We start from the raw sequence: 15,926 nt of genomic DNA on the forward strand, positions 1-15,926 counted from the left end.
ACAAGTTTTATTTACTACCAACAAATTTATTCTCTTCTGCCCTCACAAAGAGCTGCTAAATCTGCTGTGAGTGTAGAGAGGCTGTGGAGGCGAGAGAACACGGTTTTAGTCTTTTTAGACATAAAACACCTAAAAAGGTGCTTTGTGTTGGAGCCGAGGGGGGCTGACCCACCCCCATCCCAAAACTCCCCCGCGGACCCGCCCGCTGCCCGCCGGGCGGTGTGGGAGGAGGAGGAGGAGGAGGAGGAGGAGGAGGAGGAGGAGGAGGGAGTCCCGGCGGCGGGATGAGGCCGGGCTGAGCGATGTGCGAGCAGGCAGCGCGGTACTGCCGGGCCGGGGTGCAGAAGCTGCTGCGGAAGCCGGCGCCGGCGCTGCGCGGGCTGGACGGGCTCCTGCGCTGGGCGGCCGGCAGGATGGGCGACAAGGGCCTCGCCGAGAGGGAGCTGCTCGCCCCGGGCGCCGCCGCCGCCCAGAGGAAGGGCACCTCCGTCATCCTCGATGTGAGTGCTCCCTGCATCCCGCATCCCGGCTCCTGCCTCGGGAGCGGGGATTTCCTCAGCTCCCGGCACTCCCTGGACCCGCCGGGCACGGGCTGAGCCCGGGTCCTGCGATCCCCAGCCGGGTGGGCGTGGGTGTCCCGCAGCCTCTTGCCCGTGTCCCGCACCCGCTGGAGCCCCTCGGGATCGCCTTTATTTCCCGGGTCCAGCATCTGCTGGAGCAGCCGAGCGAGCGGCTGCAGCCCGGTTCTCAGCCTCCCTGCATCCTGCACCCGCGAGCGGCTCGGCATCGGGGCTGTTCCTGGGCTCCTGCATCCCCAGCCGGCTGGGCACGGGATGCAGCCCAGGTCCTGCATCTCCCGGGCCGGCTGGGCACGGGATGCAGCCCAGGTCCTGCATCTCCCCGGGCCGGCTGGGCACGGGATGCAGCCCAGGTCCTGCATCTCCCGGGCTGGCTGGGTGTAAGAGTGCCCAGATTAACAACTTCTTTCCAGATCCTGTGTCCCTGGGCTGCCGAGGGTATGGGGTTGCAGCCCGGGTCTTGCCCCACTTGTCCCGGTGCTGCACATCCTAGTTTGTCGGGGTGGCCTAGGTCCCCGTCCCCCTGCTCTGCACTCTCTGGGACAGCTGGGAAAAAGGTGCACCTTGGTTCTGCATCATCTGGACCGGACCGGGCCGGGCATGGGGGGCAGTCTGGATGCTGCACTTCCTCTCCTGAGCCCTGAGCCTTTTTTTTACCGGATGGGGCATAGAGATGTAGCTTGTATCCTTCTCCTCGCCAGGACTCTGAACTCTCGGGCTGGTGCCCTGGGGTGCCCCATTTCCTGCACCCTCTGGACGGGCTAAGCATGGGGGTCCGCTGCAGGTTCTGCAGCCTTTTCCCAGGTCCTGCATCCCCTCTACCAGCTGGGATGAGGATGTACTGCAGGTCTTTAATCCTGGTTTGGGGGGCTGGTAGGGATGTGCTCAGTGCCTCGATTGCTGTATTTATAGACCTTCTGATTAGGGAGCTACCGAGGCTGCTTGCACTTAAATGAATTGGGAGAATGGGGTGGAATCAGCCAGAGTGCAAATGGTATAATTACAGTCTTTTGGCAGCATCCAGTAATTAAACACATGGATCTGGATCCTCTGTTTTGCTATCTCTTAGCTTAAAAAAAAAAAAAAAATAAAAAGGAAGTAATGAATGCAAAATAAACTACTGAAGCATTGGCTGTAGTAAAGGATAACTCATGCTCTTCTTAGAGGTAGGCTAGGCAGTAGTAGCTCTTCAAGGGAAGCCCTTACATTTTGTAAATAACTTGCTGAACCCGTAGGCATTGGCGTGGGCTGGAGAGTCTGAAACTAGTTCCATCTGTGAGCACCCTGAGATGAATGGCATTTTGGTTCCTTGAGGAAGCACTGTCTCTAGAGGGTTGCCAAAAGCAGCTCAGAGAGCAGGATGGATGGATGGATGATCCTGCCCGTAGAAGGGGCTGGCAGGTGGGCAGCTGCAGTCTGGGGGAGTGAGCTGCCAGGGAAACAAAGGACAAGTGCAACACACACCCCTATGTCTTTTCAGTTAACTTGTTCAGGGGAGAGTTCCTGGGGTTCTTTTTCTATTTTTTTTTAATTATTTTGGTTTGCTTTGGTTTTGGCTTGTTTTGTTTTTTTGTCTGCCCTGAGATTGCCAAAATTTTGCAATAATTTGGAATCTGAGTTTCAGAGCACAAATGCAATTAGGAAACAGCATAAAATTTATGTAAGAGGTTTCTTGAGTTAGGAGTGTTCTGCCACCAAAATGGTATCTTATGCATTCAATTTTACTCTATTTAAGTAATTTCACTTTGAGGTTTGAGCTTAGGAAAAGAGCCATGAACCTTCAGAATGGGAAATACAGTAGAGCATTGTATTCTTTCAGTGGGAAGTACAATAGAGCTGGGTGTGCAGCTCCTAATCATTCTTCCTTTTCACAATGGTACTGGGAGCCCTTTCTCACCTGCTGAAAGTAGAAATGGATTCTGGAAATGTAAGATTTGAGAGCTTAGGGGTTTTTTTCCCTCTTTCCTTAGAACTTGATTTTCTCCTTTTTCTCCAGGCACAATAGCAAAGCAAATTGAAGCTGTGGCTTCGCTGTAATGGGCTCTTCAAGTGCACTGCGAGACCCCCCTTTCACACAAAGGGTTTAAACAGGGAACACCTATTTAGCTTAATTTTCACACATTAGCATGAAAGTAACAAGCATCCCACTGGATGCTCAGCGATGATAACCTGTTTTCCATTTAACTCCTTCACATTTTTGCTGATGGATGTGCTGGGGAAGCAGTGAGTCCCAGCCATGCAGCAGTGTGGTTCTCCATGGGGGAGGATGAAGTAAAAGACCTGTACAATTTTGTTAGCTAACACGTTTCCATGAGCTGGTGTGCTGTGTAGGCAGTTTCTTGGGAGCTGGTGGAGGAGGGGAAAGCTTGGGCTTGGTTATGAGAGAAAATGGCTTTGACGCTAATAGTACCTTAGTCACTTCTTCCTCTTCTGGCTTTCTTTTAATTCATCCATCCCCAGTGTTCTTGTTCCGACTCCTCCATGAGGGTGTCTGGTGTGTCAGAACAAACTTCCCTGTGCTCTTTCCACCAAATAAACACAACTGTGCTGTTGTGGGACAAAACTGAGGGCTGAAGAGGAACAAAACACAACAAGGAGCTAAGATATCTTCTGCCATCAACCTCCTACTTAGAGGATCAATCTTAACTTTGGGCTGGCTTCAGTGCTTTTCTCTTACTTTGCTGCTGGCCTTTTAGGTAAAGGATTAAAAACACTGAGATTGAACAAGGGGTCTGTACCCATCCTGTGCCCACCCTCAGGTGCCTTCTCTGGGTCTGCTCCAGCTGCAAGAGCCCAAGGCTCAGGGCTGGCAGCATGTGCCACCTGCAGCAGGTATTCCCACTCACACCACAAGCTTTGGATGGACACAGGATATCCAATTCTTCCTGCACCCACAAGGACAAACCCCCTGTGTTAAAACCTGTCACAGAGCTGCTCCAATCCACAAGAGGAGATGGTCACATTTCCAGTCAAGAACAAATCCTCCATGTCGCAATGCTTATGAAAAGGAGGATATATTATATGGGTGTATATTCTCTGTGGGTAAGCCAATGTGAGATTGTATTTGCTATGTGAATGAGTGCATGTGCACACAGAGCTGAGGTGGATGGCCCTCGAGGTGTAGGAAATGTCTAGGCAAGTGTTGCTCTGTCTGGGAGCACTTCAGAGCTGGCTGATCTACTGTCCTTGCTCACCCCCTCCTGCCTTCCTGTGACTGCCAAAAGCCTGTATTGACAGCAGAGGTGTCAACTCCAGAGCACCTGAGGCCTGGTCAGTCACAGCAGCTACAGGGGAAGATGCTCCATCTAGTTCATGGCTCATCTCCTGCTTGGCATCTAAAATAAGGATCAGCCTCGGTTATGAATGAGCATCCCCATGGCAGGACTGTGAGCCCCAAGCAGCACTGGCCTCCCTGCCTCCTTTCTTGCCAATGGGAACTAAATGCACTGATTTTTGGCTTTATTTTAAATACTCCTGAAAAACACAGTTCCATTCATTTCAGGTCAGGTGAAGCTTTCTAGTTTAGCTACTCTGTCTTTTGCAAAAAACTAATTTTGACCTTTATCTGATTTTTTATTCTTTGACAGAAAGGTAATTTCAAATCCATCTCTCATTCTTAAGTCTCTTCTTGCAATCTCGCTTATGTGGCCAAATCTGCTTTGTGCTTCTCGAACTCCATGGGATTGAGTGAGGTGTCTGGATAGAAGATACAGAGAATCTGGTTTGTGCCAGTGGTGAATTTCCAAATGTAGATCCAGAACTGCCATTTCCAACAATTTCCACGCCATGATTTCCAGTGCAGCCCTTAATAGCAAGGCTCTTGCAGCCACAAGAATCCCAGGAATCCCTTCTCACTCCTCTTGTTTCAACCTTTTTCCTTCTGTTTTAATTTTGTTTGTTGGGGTGTTTTTTCAAGGTTGGTTCATTCCCCTTCTTTTGTCCTTGTTTACCTCCTCACTGTGAGTGAACTGGGAGGGCTATTTTCCTCCTCCTTAATCCTCCCTTTGTGAAATCCATGGTTTGATATCTTCCCTTGAGCTGTACCTGCAGGCACAGCTGGAGAGGAGGCCAGGGCAGGCCAGGCTCTCTTCCTTCAGGACCTGCTCACTGCCAGGTACATAATCACACAGGAGAGTCCATCCCTTCTCCTCTGATCTCCAGGGCTTTGCAAGTGGGTGCTTGAAATGAAGCTGAACAGAAAAGTAACTTCTAGTGCTGAACATCAGCAGGTCAGAAGATCAGATGCAATTCTTACCTTTCTCATGCAACTTAAATTTAGGACAGCTAGGTGAATTCTAAAGAGAAGGTAAGAGTGAAAGCAGAGGCTGGGACATGGTGTCAGCTGCTCTTCTCTTGGGGAGGAAGGGAAAAAGAAAAAGGATCTGCTTTGAAGTGGGAAAATGCCCAGAGACCTGGAGCTCTGCAGCAGCCTTGTTTTGTGGGGAACCAGTGCAGATGGGACAGTATTTCTACACCAATAGTATATTCCTTACTGAAACACCAAAATAAAGCCTTTCTCCTTGCATGGGGAAGTCTCATTAACCTGAAGATGTCTAAAGGCATAGTCTACAGTGACAAAGCTTCAGGTCATTATCTTTTCACATTTTCACCAGAAAGAGCAACAGAGAGAGGCTGTAGAAGAGGAGATTCCTACTGGTGCCTCAAGTTTGAGAAATAAAGGCCATGCCTGATATAAAACCTTGTCTTAACTCCAAAGGAAGTGTCAAGACTTGTAGGGAGAGGAACAGAAAGCCAGAAGAGGAATTCAGGAACATAGTATGAGGATTAACAATATTTTTAGGTCTATGTGGGTCTCTGGGTACCTCCTCATCCATAGGCTTTCCTCATGCATGAGACATAATTACGTTTGTCCTCTATTCTGCACCCAGATTATGATGGAAAACAGAATTTCAGCTTAGCTGCATTCTATTTTAAATCAACATCTTATTAACCTAGTGAAAGGATTATAAACTCCAAAAACCTTTAATAATTTTTGGGTTTCTTAGGGGAGTGCTATTGTGAATTTAATAAAATTTGTGAGAAAACCTTCATTTAGCAGTCTCCAGTGTGGCATGTTCTCATCCAGGAGCTTTGAGAAGGCAGAACTAAATGTTTAAATTTGAAGCCATCATTTATTTTTCAAGATTATTATTACCACCAGGGTTTTGAATTGCTTACTTCTGGCAGTTAAATATGTGTAGTAGCCATTTGAGAGTATAGCAAAAACATACATTTAGAGAAAACATATTGGAAATCTTGACAAAAGTTCTTTGCTTTAGAGAAAATAGTGTTTATATTCATCTAAACCATGGTAAATGGGTTAAGTATGCCACAGACAGCAAACTGCATGCATTGCCTGTATAAATCCTATAAAATGGGCTAATGCCCATATTGTGGGCATCCTGTGGGCTCACTGTGTGACTTAGCCTGTGCTTCAGGAGCTTTGCTTAATAGCTTCAAAGCACAGCTGATGGGGGAGATGGTTGCTGTGGTACTTGAAGTGGATAATTTCTCATTTCCCATCCGAGATCCGTGCATGCCCCCACGTCTGGAGAACAGGGGGTGATGGAGCGGAAAGAGCATCCCTGGCCAGGCTGAGCGCCGGCTCCCGGAGCCCCAGCCCATGGGATGGTCCTGGGCCACGTGCAGGCACAGGAAGCCAATTGCTGCTGAGGGCCTGGCAGGACAGGGCACTTCTCCATCCATATTTCATGAGCTCCTCTCTTGCTGACCTCCAGGGCTGCTGCCTTGATGAGGTCTAAGTGACTTTGCTGCTGAGGATGGAGCTGCTGGGAGCCGGCAGAGCGCTGCGGGGTGGATGGAGATGACACAGCATCCTCGCTTGTGTTCCCTTCTTCTGGAGCTGCTGGGAGCTGTCACTGCCCCCAGCTCCCTGGGAGCCTGGCACCATTATGGGTCTGCTCTCTGGTCCACAGGGAAGCTGTGAGGGGCTGTGGTTTCCCTTCCATCCCCAGATCTTACAACTTTTCCCTTATGGAAAGCCCATTACCTCCATCCCACCGTGGAGCAACTAATCCAGGACCTGAGCAGAGGGTGTCTTTGGGCTGTGTGGGGGAGGGCATTCTGCTGAGCTAGAACATAAATCCTGGGTCTTCACAGCAGCAGCATTTTTGGCAGCACTGCCAAGCTATCACAGACTATATTACATCTTTATCAGCCTCCCGATGCTCATTCCAGTGTTCATACCTTGATGCAGTGCCTGCCTGTGCTGACAGATGACTTAATCTTAAAACATTTTTTCTTTCCAGGTGTCCCAGTTTAATATTTTTTTATGTGTGCAAATTTTAGGTGGTTCAATTAAGTTGAAAGAATAAATCCTGCTCATTAGCAATAAAAAAGCCAAGCAGCTTGATGCTGTAGAGTAAACTTTGATAAGTAACACAGCCAATGTGATCTTTCATCACACATCAACACGTTCATTTACTAATTGTCGTACTTTAGGGACTATATGGGAGAGTTAAAGTCCTAAAATATTCATTTAGTGAAGATGAATATAAATACTTCAATTTCTAAACATTTCTTATATTTTTAAAATTTTTTCCCTGTTGCTCCAAGTATTCCTTGAAAGGCAAACAGCTCCATGGAGAAGAGCACTGCATGTTGAGCCTTTCTCCCACTTTAATCTACATTTTACCTATTGGTTTTGCCTTCCCATTCTCCCTCTGCCAGCTGTGCTTAGTGAGATGGTGATCTCCCATGGGACCTTAGGACAGGCATTGCTCCTTTTGTATTAGACTGGCTGTAATACCTTGGTTTCAAAGCAGTGGGAAGAACAACAGAAGGATGTGTTAATGAAACAAAAAACCCAGAAATAATCAGATCCAGGAAGAGAAGTGCCTCATCTGGAGGTGCTCATGGGGAGTGAGGATCTGGGGTGTCCAAGCCATGAAAAGAGGAATATTTTATACAGTGGGCAGGGCATACTGAGCACAGGTGAGGGATGTGTGCTAAAGCCATGCAGCTTGCTGGGGTCCTGCTGGGATTTATTCCTTCTTCCCATAGACAAGCCATGACTGGCTGGCCTTTCAAAATACAAATTTAACATCAATGAAATCTGTAAGTGTGGAGAGAGGTTGGATTTTCTCTCCCAAACCTTCTAATTGCTCTTTAAAAATGAAGGTCAGCACAAGAGGAGTTTTGATGTGGTCACCAGCTGTAATCCTTGCAGGCAGTTCTGTGACTCCCAACACTTTGTTTTGGCTCAGGCAGAGGGGTTTTGCCTCTGCTGAAGTACACCAGAAAGTCCTGCTTTGATTCTGCCCCAGGCTGCATAGCCTCACAAGGACTTCGGACAAAAGAATGATTAATGCTCCTTAATTAAGCCATATTCAGTGAAATATCATATTCTGCAATTCAATTTGTCTCTTGGGGTTCTTGTTTTGTACAGCAATTTATCTTCTGGTATTTTTTTTAATGGTTTTGTGACCCAGAAAATATGAGATCTTATTTTATGTCTGACTCTGATCTGTCTTGCTGGTGCTTTTATTCCCTCCTCAGGGAAATTTCTTTGTACAACTAAAATCTCTGCTCTTGCTCAAATTAATAGGGTCAGACCTGAAGAGACGATGAGAATATTTTACCTTTTCTGCCCATACTAATTTTTTGGTCATTTCTGGCCAACCTTTGCTAGTGGCCATTTTTGGCAGGAACCTGTAAGTTTCTGGTCTTTGCACAGGCCTTTTGGTAATAATTGCATTTTGTTGGAAAGGACAGGAGAGCAAAACAGCACATCCCTGGAGAAGTAGATGGAGAATGTAACTTTGGGATGCAGAAGTCGTGCAAAACAGAAGCAGGATGGCAGCTCAGCTCTGCAGGGCTGACAAAGTAGAAGTTATGCAAAACAAAGATATTTGGCTTACTCAAAAGTGGGGATCAAGGAACAGCCTCCTACAAAGGACACCAGATGTTGAGGATGGACCCCAAAATCCGTAAGAGGATTTCTGATAAGGGTATGACTATGTAAAATAAAGTAACACATATGCATCAAGTAAGTGGGGCTAGCTAATGAATGTAATCAGTGTGTGTGGTTAAAAACTCAATTAGAGCAAGGGACCTCCAAGTGACCAGCTGATTGTGGTATCAGTGTTAGGGGACTATTCCTCAAATGAGTCTGGTGAGAGAAACAGCACCAGAAACAGTTGTTTCTGCTCTCTTTGTCCCTGGCATGTTCTACAGTACTACACATTATTGCATTTTTTTTCCTTCTGAAATGGCCATTTGATTCCTCTCTGTGGGCTGTTCCTCCACACTGTAGTTTTAAGTCTAAAAATAATCTCCTTCCCACGCAGGAGACTCACTTTAAAAAAATGTAAATTTTTTTTTTTTTTTCAGAAGTGCAGAGCTGTGAAACTTGGTTTAAGAGATTTTATTGACTCCAGAGAAATTGTCTGGACTGGCTGTTGGAATTTTTTTTAGTGTGTATTTTTCTGGTATTGGATTCATGGTTTCAGCTTTCTTCAGTGAGGGAGGTGCTGGAAATGCTGAAAGCATTTCCACCAGTTCTGCCAGTTGTGTTGCTCTGGGGGAGATGAGCTGAGTCTTGGGGAGGGTGAGCTCAGCAAAGCCCCTGAACTGGGTCTGAAGGGGTTGGAGCACTTGAACCTGCCTTGTGTGTGGGGCTGAGCATGGTCCTGGTGCAAGGGGCTTCACACCCCGTGCTGGACAGCACAGTAAACACATTTCTTTCTCTTTCTTTCAATTCTAGATTTTCAGAAGAGCTGACAAAAATGGTAAGTCTGTGCATTCATACTTCACATTTCTTCATTGGACTATTGTCAGTATTACTACTTTTTCTGATAATAACATCCAAGTGTTTAAATGTTGCTCAGTTTACTGTGTCTGATGCTGATACACTCGAAACATCAGAAAATGTTTTATTATTTTTTTTGGAAAATATATTCCTAGAGCAGAAGTGATACTGGCATGCAAGTTGGCATGGCAGAATCCACCAAAGAGCAATTTCACAAAAACAATATAAAAATAAATCACAGGTAAGTGATAAATGAGGATCCAACCCTTGGAAATCTTGAAGTAACTTGTGAATATTAATAGATTGGTTCCTGAGGGACTGGACCCACACATCAAAGAGCAACACACTTTGATGTGTGTTTTCAGTCTGTGCCTGTGGAAAGCTGAACACCTGCACTGAGCCCAGCCAAGTCCTTACATTTGGAATAACATGGATGAGTCTTCATTAAATGGCATGGAAAGAGAGAACTGGAAAGATAACAAGCTTAAGAAAGAAGAGTCAGTGGGCCCAATCCCAGGATCTTTCCACACCCTGAAAAGCAGTTTTATTTTAGCTCCTAGATAAAATCCCAAGAGCTAGTATCTATTCTTTCCCTGTTGTACAAGAAGAATATTAAATGTGCATCAAAACTCTGTGTGCTTGCAGTGGAGCACAGAGGAGAGTTTGGCTGTTCTCTTCCAGCTCTAAAAGGGAGATACCCGATTTCTGCTGGTGGTCATAGTGGGTATCCTCACTGCCCCTGAGTAAGGAGGGTGCTGCCAGTGGCTCACATATAAGTAAATGCTGTTTAACTGTGGCACTTGGTTATGGCAACTGACAGAGTAACGAGATGCTGAAGTTTGTTGCTTAGAAAAGCTGAGCAGTTGTGTGATGCAAGGAGAGAGGAGAGGAAAAAATGAGTTTATGCTCTTGGCACCAGACTGACTGACTTCAGAGATGGTGCTGGGCAGGTATTTGAACTGCCAAGGGTGGGGGCTGCACTTGCAGGGGGTGGGAGACCAACACCACTGGGCACAGGCAGAGAAGGTGATTTGTCCTGCCTCTCCTGCCCCTCAATGGGCACTGCAGGGAGAATAGCTGGATCTCTTCAGGAAGGCCAGGTGCTCTTTGATGAAGGAGCTTTCTCCATCTCTGCTTCCACTCTTGTTGCTTGCAGTGCAAGGGACCTACAGCTGCAGTGTTTGGGCAGCACAGCACGTGCTCTCTATGGCTCTAATGCTCCCTTCCCTTTTTCTGGGACCTGGGGGACAGGCTGGCACAAAGCAGTCTGGAGTTAAGTGGCACCTCTGGCCCCAGGCTGGCTCCTGCAAGGTGGCACTTTGGAACACGTGTCAGCCCAGGCATACCTGCTCTGCAGTCCTCTGGAGCAGGGTCTGTGGTCCTGGGGCTGTCCTCTGGAGAGCTGTGCATCCTCCAGTGGTTCTCCTTACATTTATTTAGATGCTGCTTTTTTCTTGACACAGCACTTGCTAGCCACAATGACCAGTTTCACCAGCCATTTATATTTGATGAACTCTGGATAACAGAGTTTGCCACTCATTATAATTAGCTTGGTGTGTTCCTCTGCAGTCTTTTGGGATCACAGCTCCCCACAGCCCCTCTCCAGCCTCCTGCAGCTCACAGCAGCTGCTGCAGGAGATGTGCAAGAATATTTCCATTGATAAAGCCCCTCTGAAAACTAGGGCTCAGAGGTTTCCAGAGCCAGAGGTAATATCTTTGTATTTCTTATCCCTGGGGATCTCTTTTTCACAATTTTTCTGTGACATTCTGGACTTTAATTTATTGATTTGTTGAAATTCAGCCTATTCATGGCTTTACCTGTTAGCTCCAAGGAACAGTGGAAGCATCAGCCTGCTGCATTTATGTCTCACAGCAAGTGCTGTGCACAGTCCTCTGAGGGAAAATGAAAATCTCACACTTTTCATTTTTGTCAGAATCCCAGGATGGGGCCCTGAGCCCTGGACAGACTGTTAAAAACACAAGTCCACAGATTGCCAAAATATTTTACTCTGTTAACATGCTTCTGCGGTCTCCACACCTGCAGAGGTTCCTGTCTGGCAGGGACTTGGCTCTTCTAATTAAGCAGCTGAGATGGGTCATTATCCAGGGCTGTGTGATGGTGGCATACTGGGGAGAGAGCTGCCACGGCAGGGAGTGCTGGCAGCTTTCCCCAGCACTGGCAGCCCTTGCTTTCCTCAGCTGTGCTAAAGCCACTCTCACAGACCTGGGTAGGAACCCTACAGAAATAGGGCCAGAAAAAAACCTGAACAAAACTTCAGCTCTCAACATCTGGTTTAACTACAACGTCTCATTTAACTTTTTCCATGCAGAGATCAAATGGTTTTAGAGGCTTACCTAAAAGGCAAAGGAAGGGATTGTAAGATTTAGGAGTAATCTCATTTCTTGTGCAGTCAAGAGGTCATAAATTTGGAAATCTTTTTAGCATCTTGATTTTTTTTTTTCCATGCCAGCCTGGTGAAAATGGTACATATTGTGTTAAAGCAGAGTGGTTGGTTCAGACATGGTAACTATGGAGCCTGATAGCTTGAATTTAAGAGCATCTCCCTCCTCCCCCTTTCTTTCAAACCTTCTCACATAAATCCTTAATTCATGAAAAATTGGATGTTCGTGCTGCAAGATGCTAAACCACGTTACTGCTCCTGCCATGTTCAGGTACTTGTATTTAGGTGATTTGATTCAGTGCCTACATGTACTAAAAGGCTGCTAATGAAGCAGCCCCTGCTTGTTAAAATATATCTTGGTCTCCTGCTCCAGCGAAGTGAGATTCTCTATAATGTGAGCTAAGTTCCCAACCTTTTCCCCAGTGATAATATCTAGTAGTTTTGTAACTATCTACATGATAAAGTCAGAAAATTATCTGCATAAGACACCTGGAAATGCTGAGCACATTGGAGATAACTGGATAAACTGACAAATGGTCTGAAAAAGGGAGAAGAGCCAGAGTGTAACCTGAGAGTGAATAACTCTGTTAGATCCAGTCATGCTTTGCAGGGGCATGGCTGTTAGTCATTCAAAATAATCTTTTTCCTTTGTGGAGGAGTGTTTTTCCTTTCTCTGCTAATAAATCCACCTACTGTCTTGTAATCCTCCCAGTCCCAGTAAACAATACTTAATCATTTAATTGGAATGTGCTGGGAAAACGGAGACATCTTGTTTTAGGCTGGTGCAGTAGAGCTGTCAATCATCTGACTTATCTACTGTATACTTAATCCTCTCATTAGAAAGCTGCTAATCAATTAAATAGCCCAGGATTCTCTTTGAAAGATTAAAAGAGTTTTATTTTGGCAGAACAGCCTAACTGCTAACAATTCATTATAGATAAGCATCTTCCCAAAAGCTGTTTTATCTGGAAATCTCCGACTCACTGCAACTACCCAGCCCCCATGCCTTGAGTGCAACTAAATGCAAAGTGCAGCCAGCTTTAATCTGTGCTTTAGTTTGGTGGCTTTTGCTGCAATTATTAGACCCTGCTCATGGAAATGGCCATCAGTCTGACCCACCCACGGGTCTGACTTCCCAGGCAATGGGCTTTAGGTGGCTTCCCCTGGACCTCTGCCCTGGAAGAGGAGAGATGCAAAAGGAAATATGGCAAAACCTTGGCATATGGTTATAAAACATCTACAGAAAATGGCAGGAGGAGCTGGCAGTGGTGCAGTATTTCACCTGATAGTGACCAGCGATGAGTTATTACAGTGGTTCAGTCAAACTGGCATCTTCCTATTGCTGCTGTCCTTGTGATTTCTGTACCAAGACTGAGCCAAAACTGTTCTGGTTGTCCCTTCAAAGTCTATCTAGAGGAGGATGGGAATGAAGCTATTCAGCACATGCTGTCCTGAATAGCTTCTGTTATCAGAAATGAAATACAATGAAGTGTGAAGAAATCCAGAGTACAAATGCTGAGAGGAGGTTCCAGTTTTCAGTTGATCTGAATGATCAGCTGAAGGCCTGCAGAGGACGTAGCAGAACTAATAAAGGGGGGGAAAAAGGAAGCATGAATGGAGCAGGAATTGGTGTTTGGAAAGGGCTTTTTGGTTAAGAGCCATGAGGGCAATGGCATTGTGCCCATTCCTATCCCAGTAGGGCTTGTCCTTTAAATAGCTGCTCACAGATTTCTGTTAGTCACTTAAGAGCTCATTAAATGAGATTTATGCTGCTATCCTGTGTAAGGAAAGGTCTGCACATCTCAGTGTTACAAGTCTCATAGCAAATTACACTACAAACCATGGGGGCACATAGAGAGCTCCTGGCAAGAAGGGAACATAAATAGCTGTGTACAACAAACTGGCCAAGGAGTCTGGTCAGCTGTGTGTGGGCTTGTGTCCTTGTGAGGGGAGGGAACTCTGCTGCTCACACATAAACTGGCAGTGCTGCTCTGCCTGGTGCCTTTGTGGCCATGATGCCACTGCTGACCCCCTGGTATGGGGACCTCACCGGCTCCAAAAGCTGGAAAAAAACCCAAACAAATGGAAAGCTTCAGGCACATCTCTTCTTGAACATTATGAAGAACTCAAGTTCTTCATAATGTTCAAGAAGGCATGTCCTAAGTGTCACCTGAGTAAGAATCACAAAGGAAGAGAGTGAGGTTTCTCCCATTGGTTGTATTTCTTGATGAAGGGATGGTGATGGAGAGCAGGGAGAGTCCTGGGCCTTCAGCAAAGGGAGAAGGCTGAATGAATCCTGGTGTAGTGGGTCTCCAGAGGAACACAGAGGTGAAGCTACCAGCAATTTCCAGCCCTTCACAAATGCTCTGTGCCTGTCCTCAGTGTCGTGTTTGGGGGCAGGGACTGTTCCTCTGAGGACTTTACAGATCTGGGGAATTTGCAGGATGTTTAGTGGTAATGGTAGTCTCACCTGCCTTTTCCAGACCCCACTTGGAAAAATTATTTTGATCCCCTCTAGTGAGCCTAAATTAGAAATAAATGAGTGTTTGTCTGTGGATGTGTCTAGAGCTCAAATTCACAAATGCAAGCAGACACGGGTTACTGTGTAAATGCTTCCTTTTCTTCCTTTCACTCTGAGAGTGCCCCTTGCTGATCTTGAGTTATTAGTACAGAAATTGGGGCAAAATGGAGTGAAAATGCCTCTTCAGTTCTGGCAGTGAGGGATCACAGAGAAATTCACAGAAGATGGATGGAGAAAATTATCACTGGTGAGCAGATATTCCAGAGACCCCATTTTTATCTTGGTAATTGTCCACAAGTTGATTTTAAGACTTGAAATACTTATCTTCCCCCATTTCCCCATGAATTTGAGGCCCTTTTAGCAGATACAATTGCACAGGACTTGAATGGTTGTAAGCAACCTGGACTTCAATAGCATGGCTTTCAAGGCATCAAAGAAGAAAAATTCAGGCATTGTAACTTTGGGTGCTTTTATTGGATCTTAAAAAGATACCAAGTTAGGGCACTGATAATTCCAGATATATATAAATAATACCAGAATAAGAAGACCCTGAACACCTAATAAGGTTTTTGTGGCACACATAACCCTTCCTTCCACAGTCACAAGCCCTGTGGTGAATTGTGCTTTAATTGTGAACTCTTGGGTGTTTTGCAGTTCCTGCCTTAATGGGTTATCACTCTTCAAAACCACTTATTTCTAGACCCAGATAATTACCTTCTGCATGGCTCCTGCTCCTCATGTGCTGGGAAAACCTTGAGCTGTTCGTATCCTGCCGGTGCATCTAAATTAAGTCATTAGTTCTCAGTGAGAATATTTATAATTCTTGCATAACAAAACCAGTATTAGCAGCCACCCACATATAAGTAGAAAAATTCAGTGATGAATCAGGCTTCGTAACAATGGATAAATCTGATAGGTCTTCCATGATGAGACGACCAGGCTAAATGTATTTATCTTTGTCTTTTAAGCAAATAAGAACATATTTGCATTAGATAGTCTAGATTACATGTGACAATCAAAAAGTGCCTTGTAAGACTGTGCAGTGACCTTTATTTACAAGGAGAAAGTTTGAATTTGTTTTCCATTGTTTGGACTCCTGAATCATTCCCAAGGTCTCTCAGTTACGCTTCCAAGTCCTTACAAAGTTCACAGCACATAATTTGGAAGGGAGGACATCTGCTTAAATTGGCACGTGCTGATCCCAAAATAATAAACCTATCCACCAGATGATGAATTTTGAGATAATGTAGTTATTGTGAAAGGTGGCTGCTGGCCATGCTCTACAGGCTGTCATTAGATGTGTTCAGTAGTTCTATGCACCCTTTCTATTCACCCTTTATCACTATGAACCTAGGAAAAGATTCTGTGGTTTGCTTTTCATCATTGACTGGCTTGAAAGGGCCCTACCCAGCTGCTCTTGCCCTTTCAGGGCTGCCTTTTTCATTCTTCAAAGATGTGAGGGTATCTGCTGCATGCTGAGTGCAGCAGAAATGAAGAGCTGTGAGTTTTTTAGGGTCTGTTTTTCTTCTAAAGTCACTTCCTGTTGCTTGTTAGCAAATTCATGTTAGAATGAAGGGTTGGATTTTTTTTTCTAGATTACCTTAATTCTGCAGAGCAGAACTTGAATTGGGTGCACTGGGTTATGACTTTGTTAA

At 45.7% G+C, this 15,926-nt stretch overlaps 1 protein-coding gene across 1 annotated transcript in view; it reads left to right on the forward strand.

Annotated features, from left to right (window-relative positions):
- Positions 1 to 249: 249 nt before the first annotated feature.
- NECAB2 (N-terminal EF-hand calcium binding protein 2) overlaps positions 250 to 15,926 on the forward strand; it is a 74,159-nt gene continuing 58,482 nt past the window's right edge. The window contains exons 1-2 of the mRNA XM_021535238.3: positions 250 to 500; positions 9,304 to 9,328. Of these exons, the coding sequence (XP_021390913.1) occupies positions 303 to 500; positions 9,304 to 9,328 (223 nt within the window). The 5' untranslated portion in view covers positions 250 to 302. The remainder of the gene's footprint in view (positions 501 to 9,303; positions 9,329 to 15,926) is intronic.

This window comes from Lonchura striata, chromosome 13 (genome assembly GCF_046129695.1).
Source record: "Lonchura striata isolate bLonStr1 chromosome 13, bLonStr1.mat, whole genome shotgun sequence".
NCBI classification, from domain to species: Eukaryota; Metazoa; Chordata; class Aves; order Passeriformes; family Estrildidae; genus Lonchura; species Lonchura striata.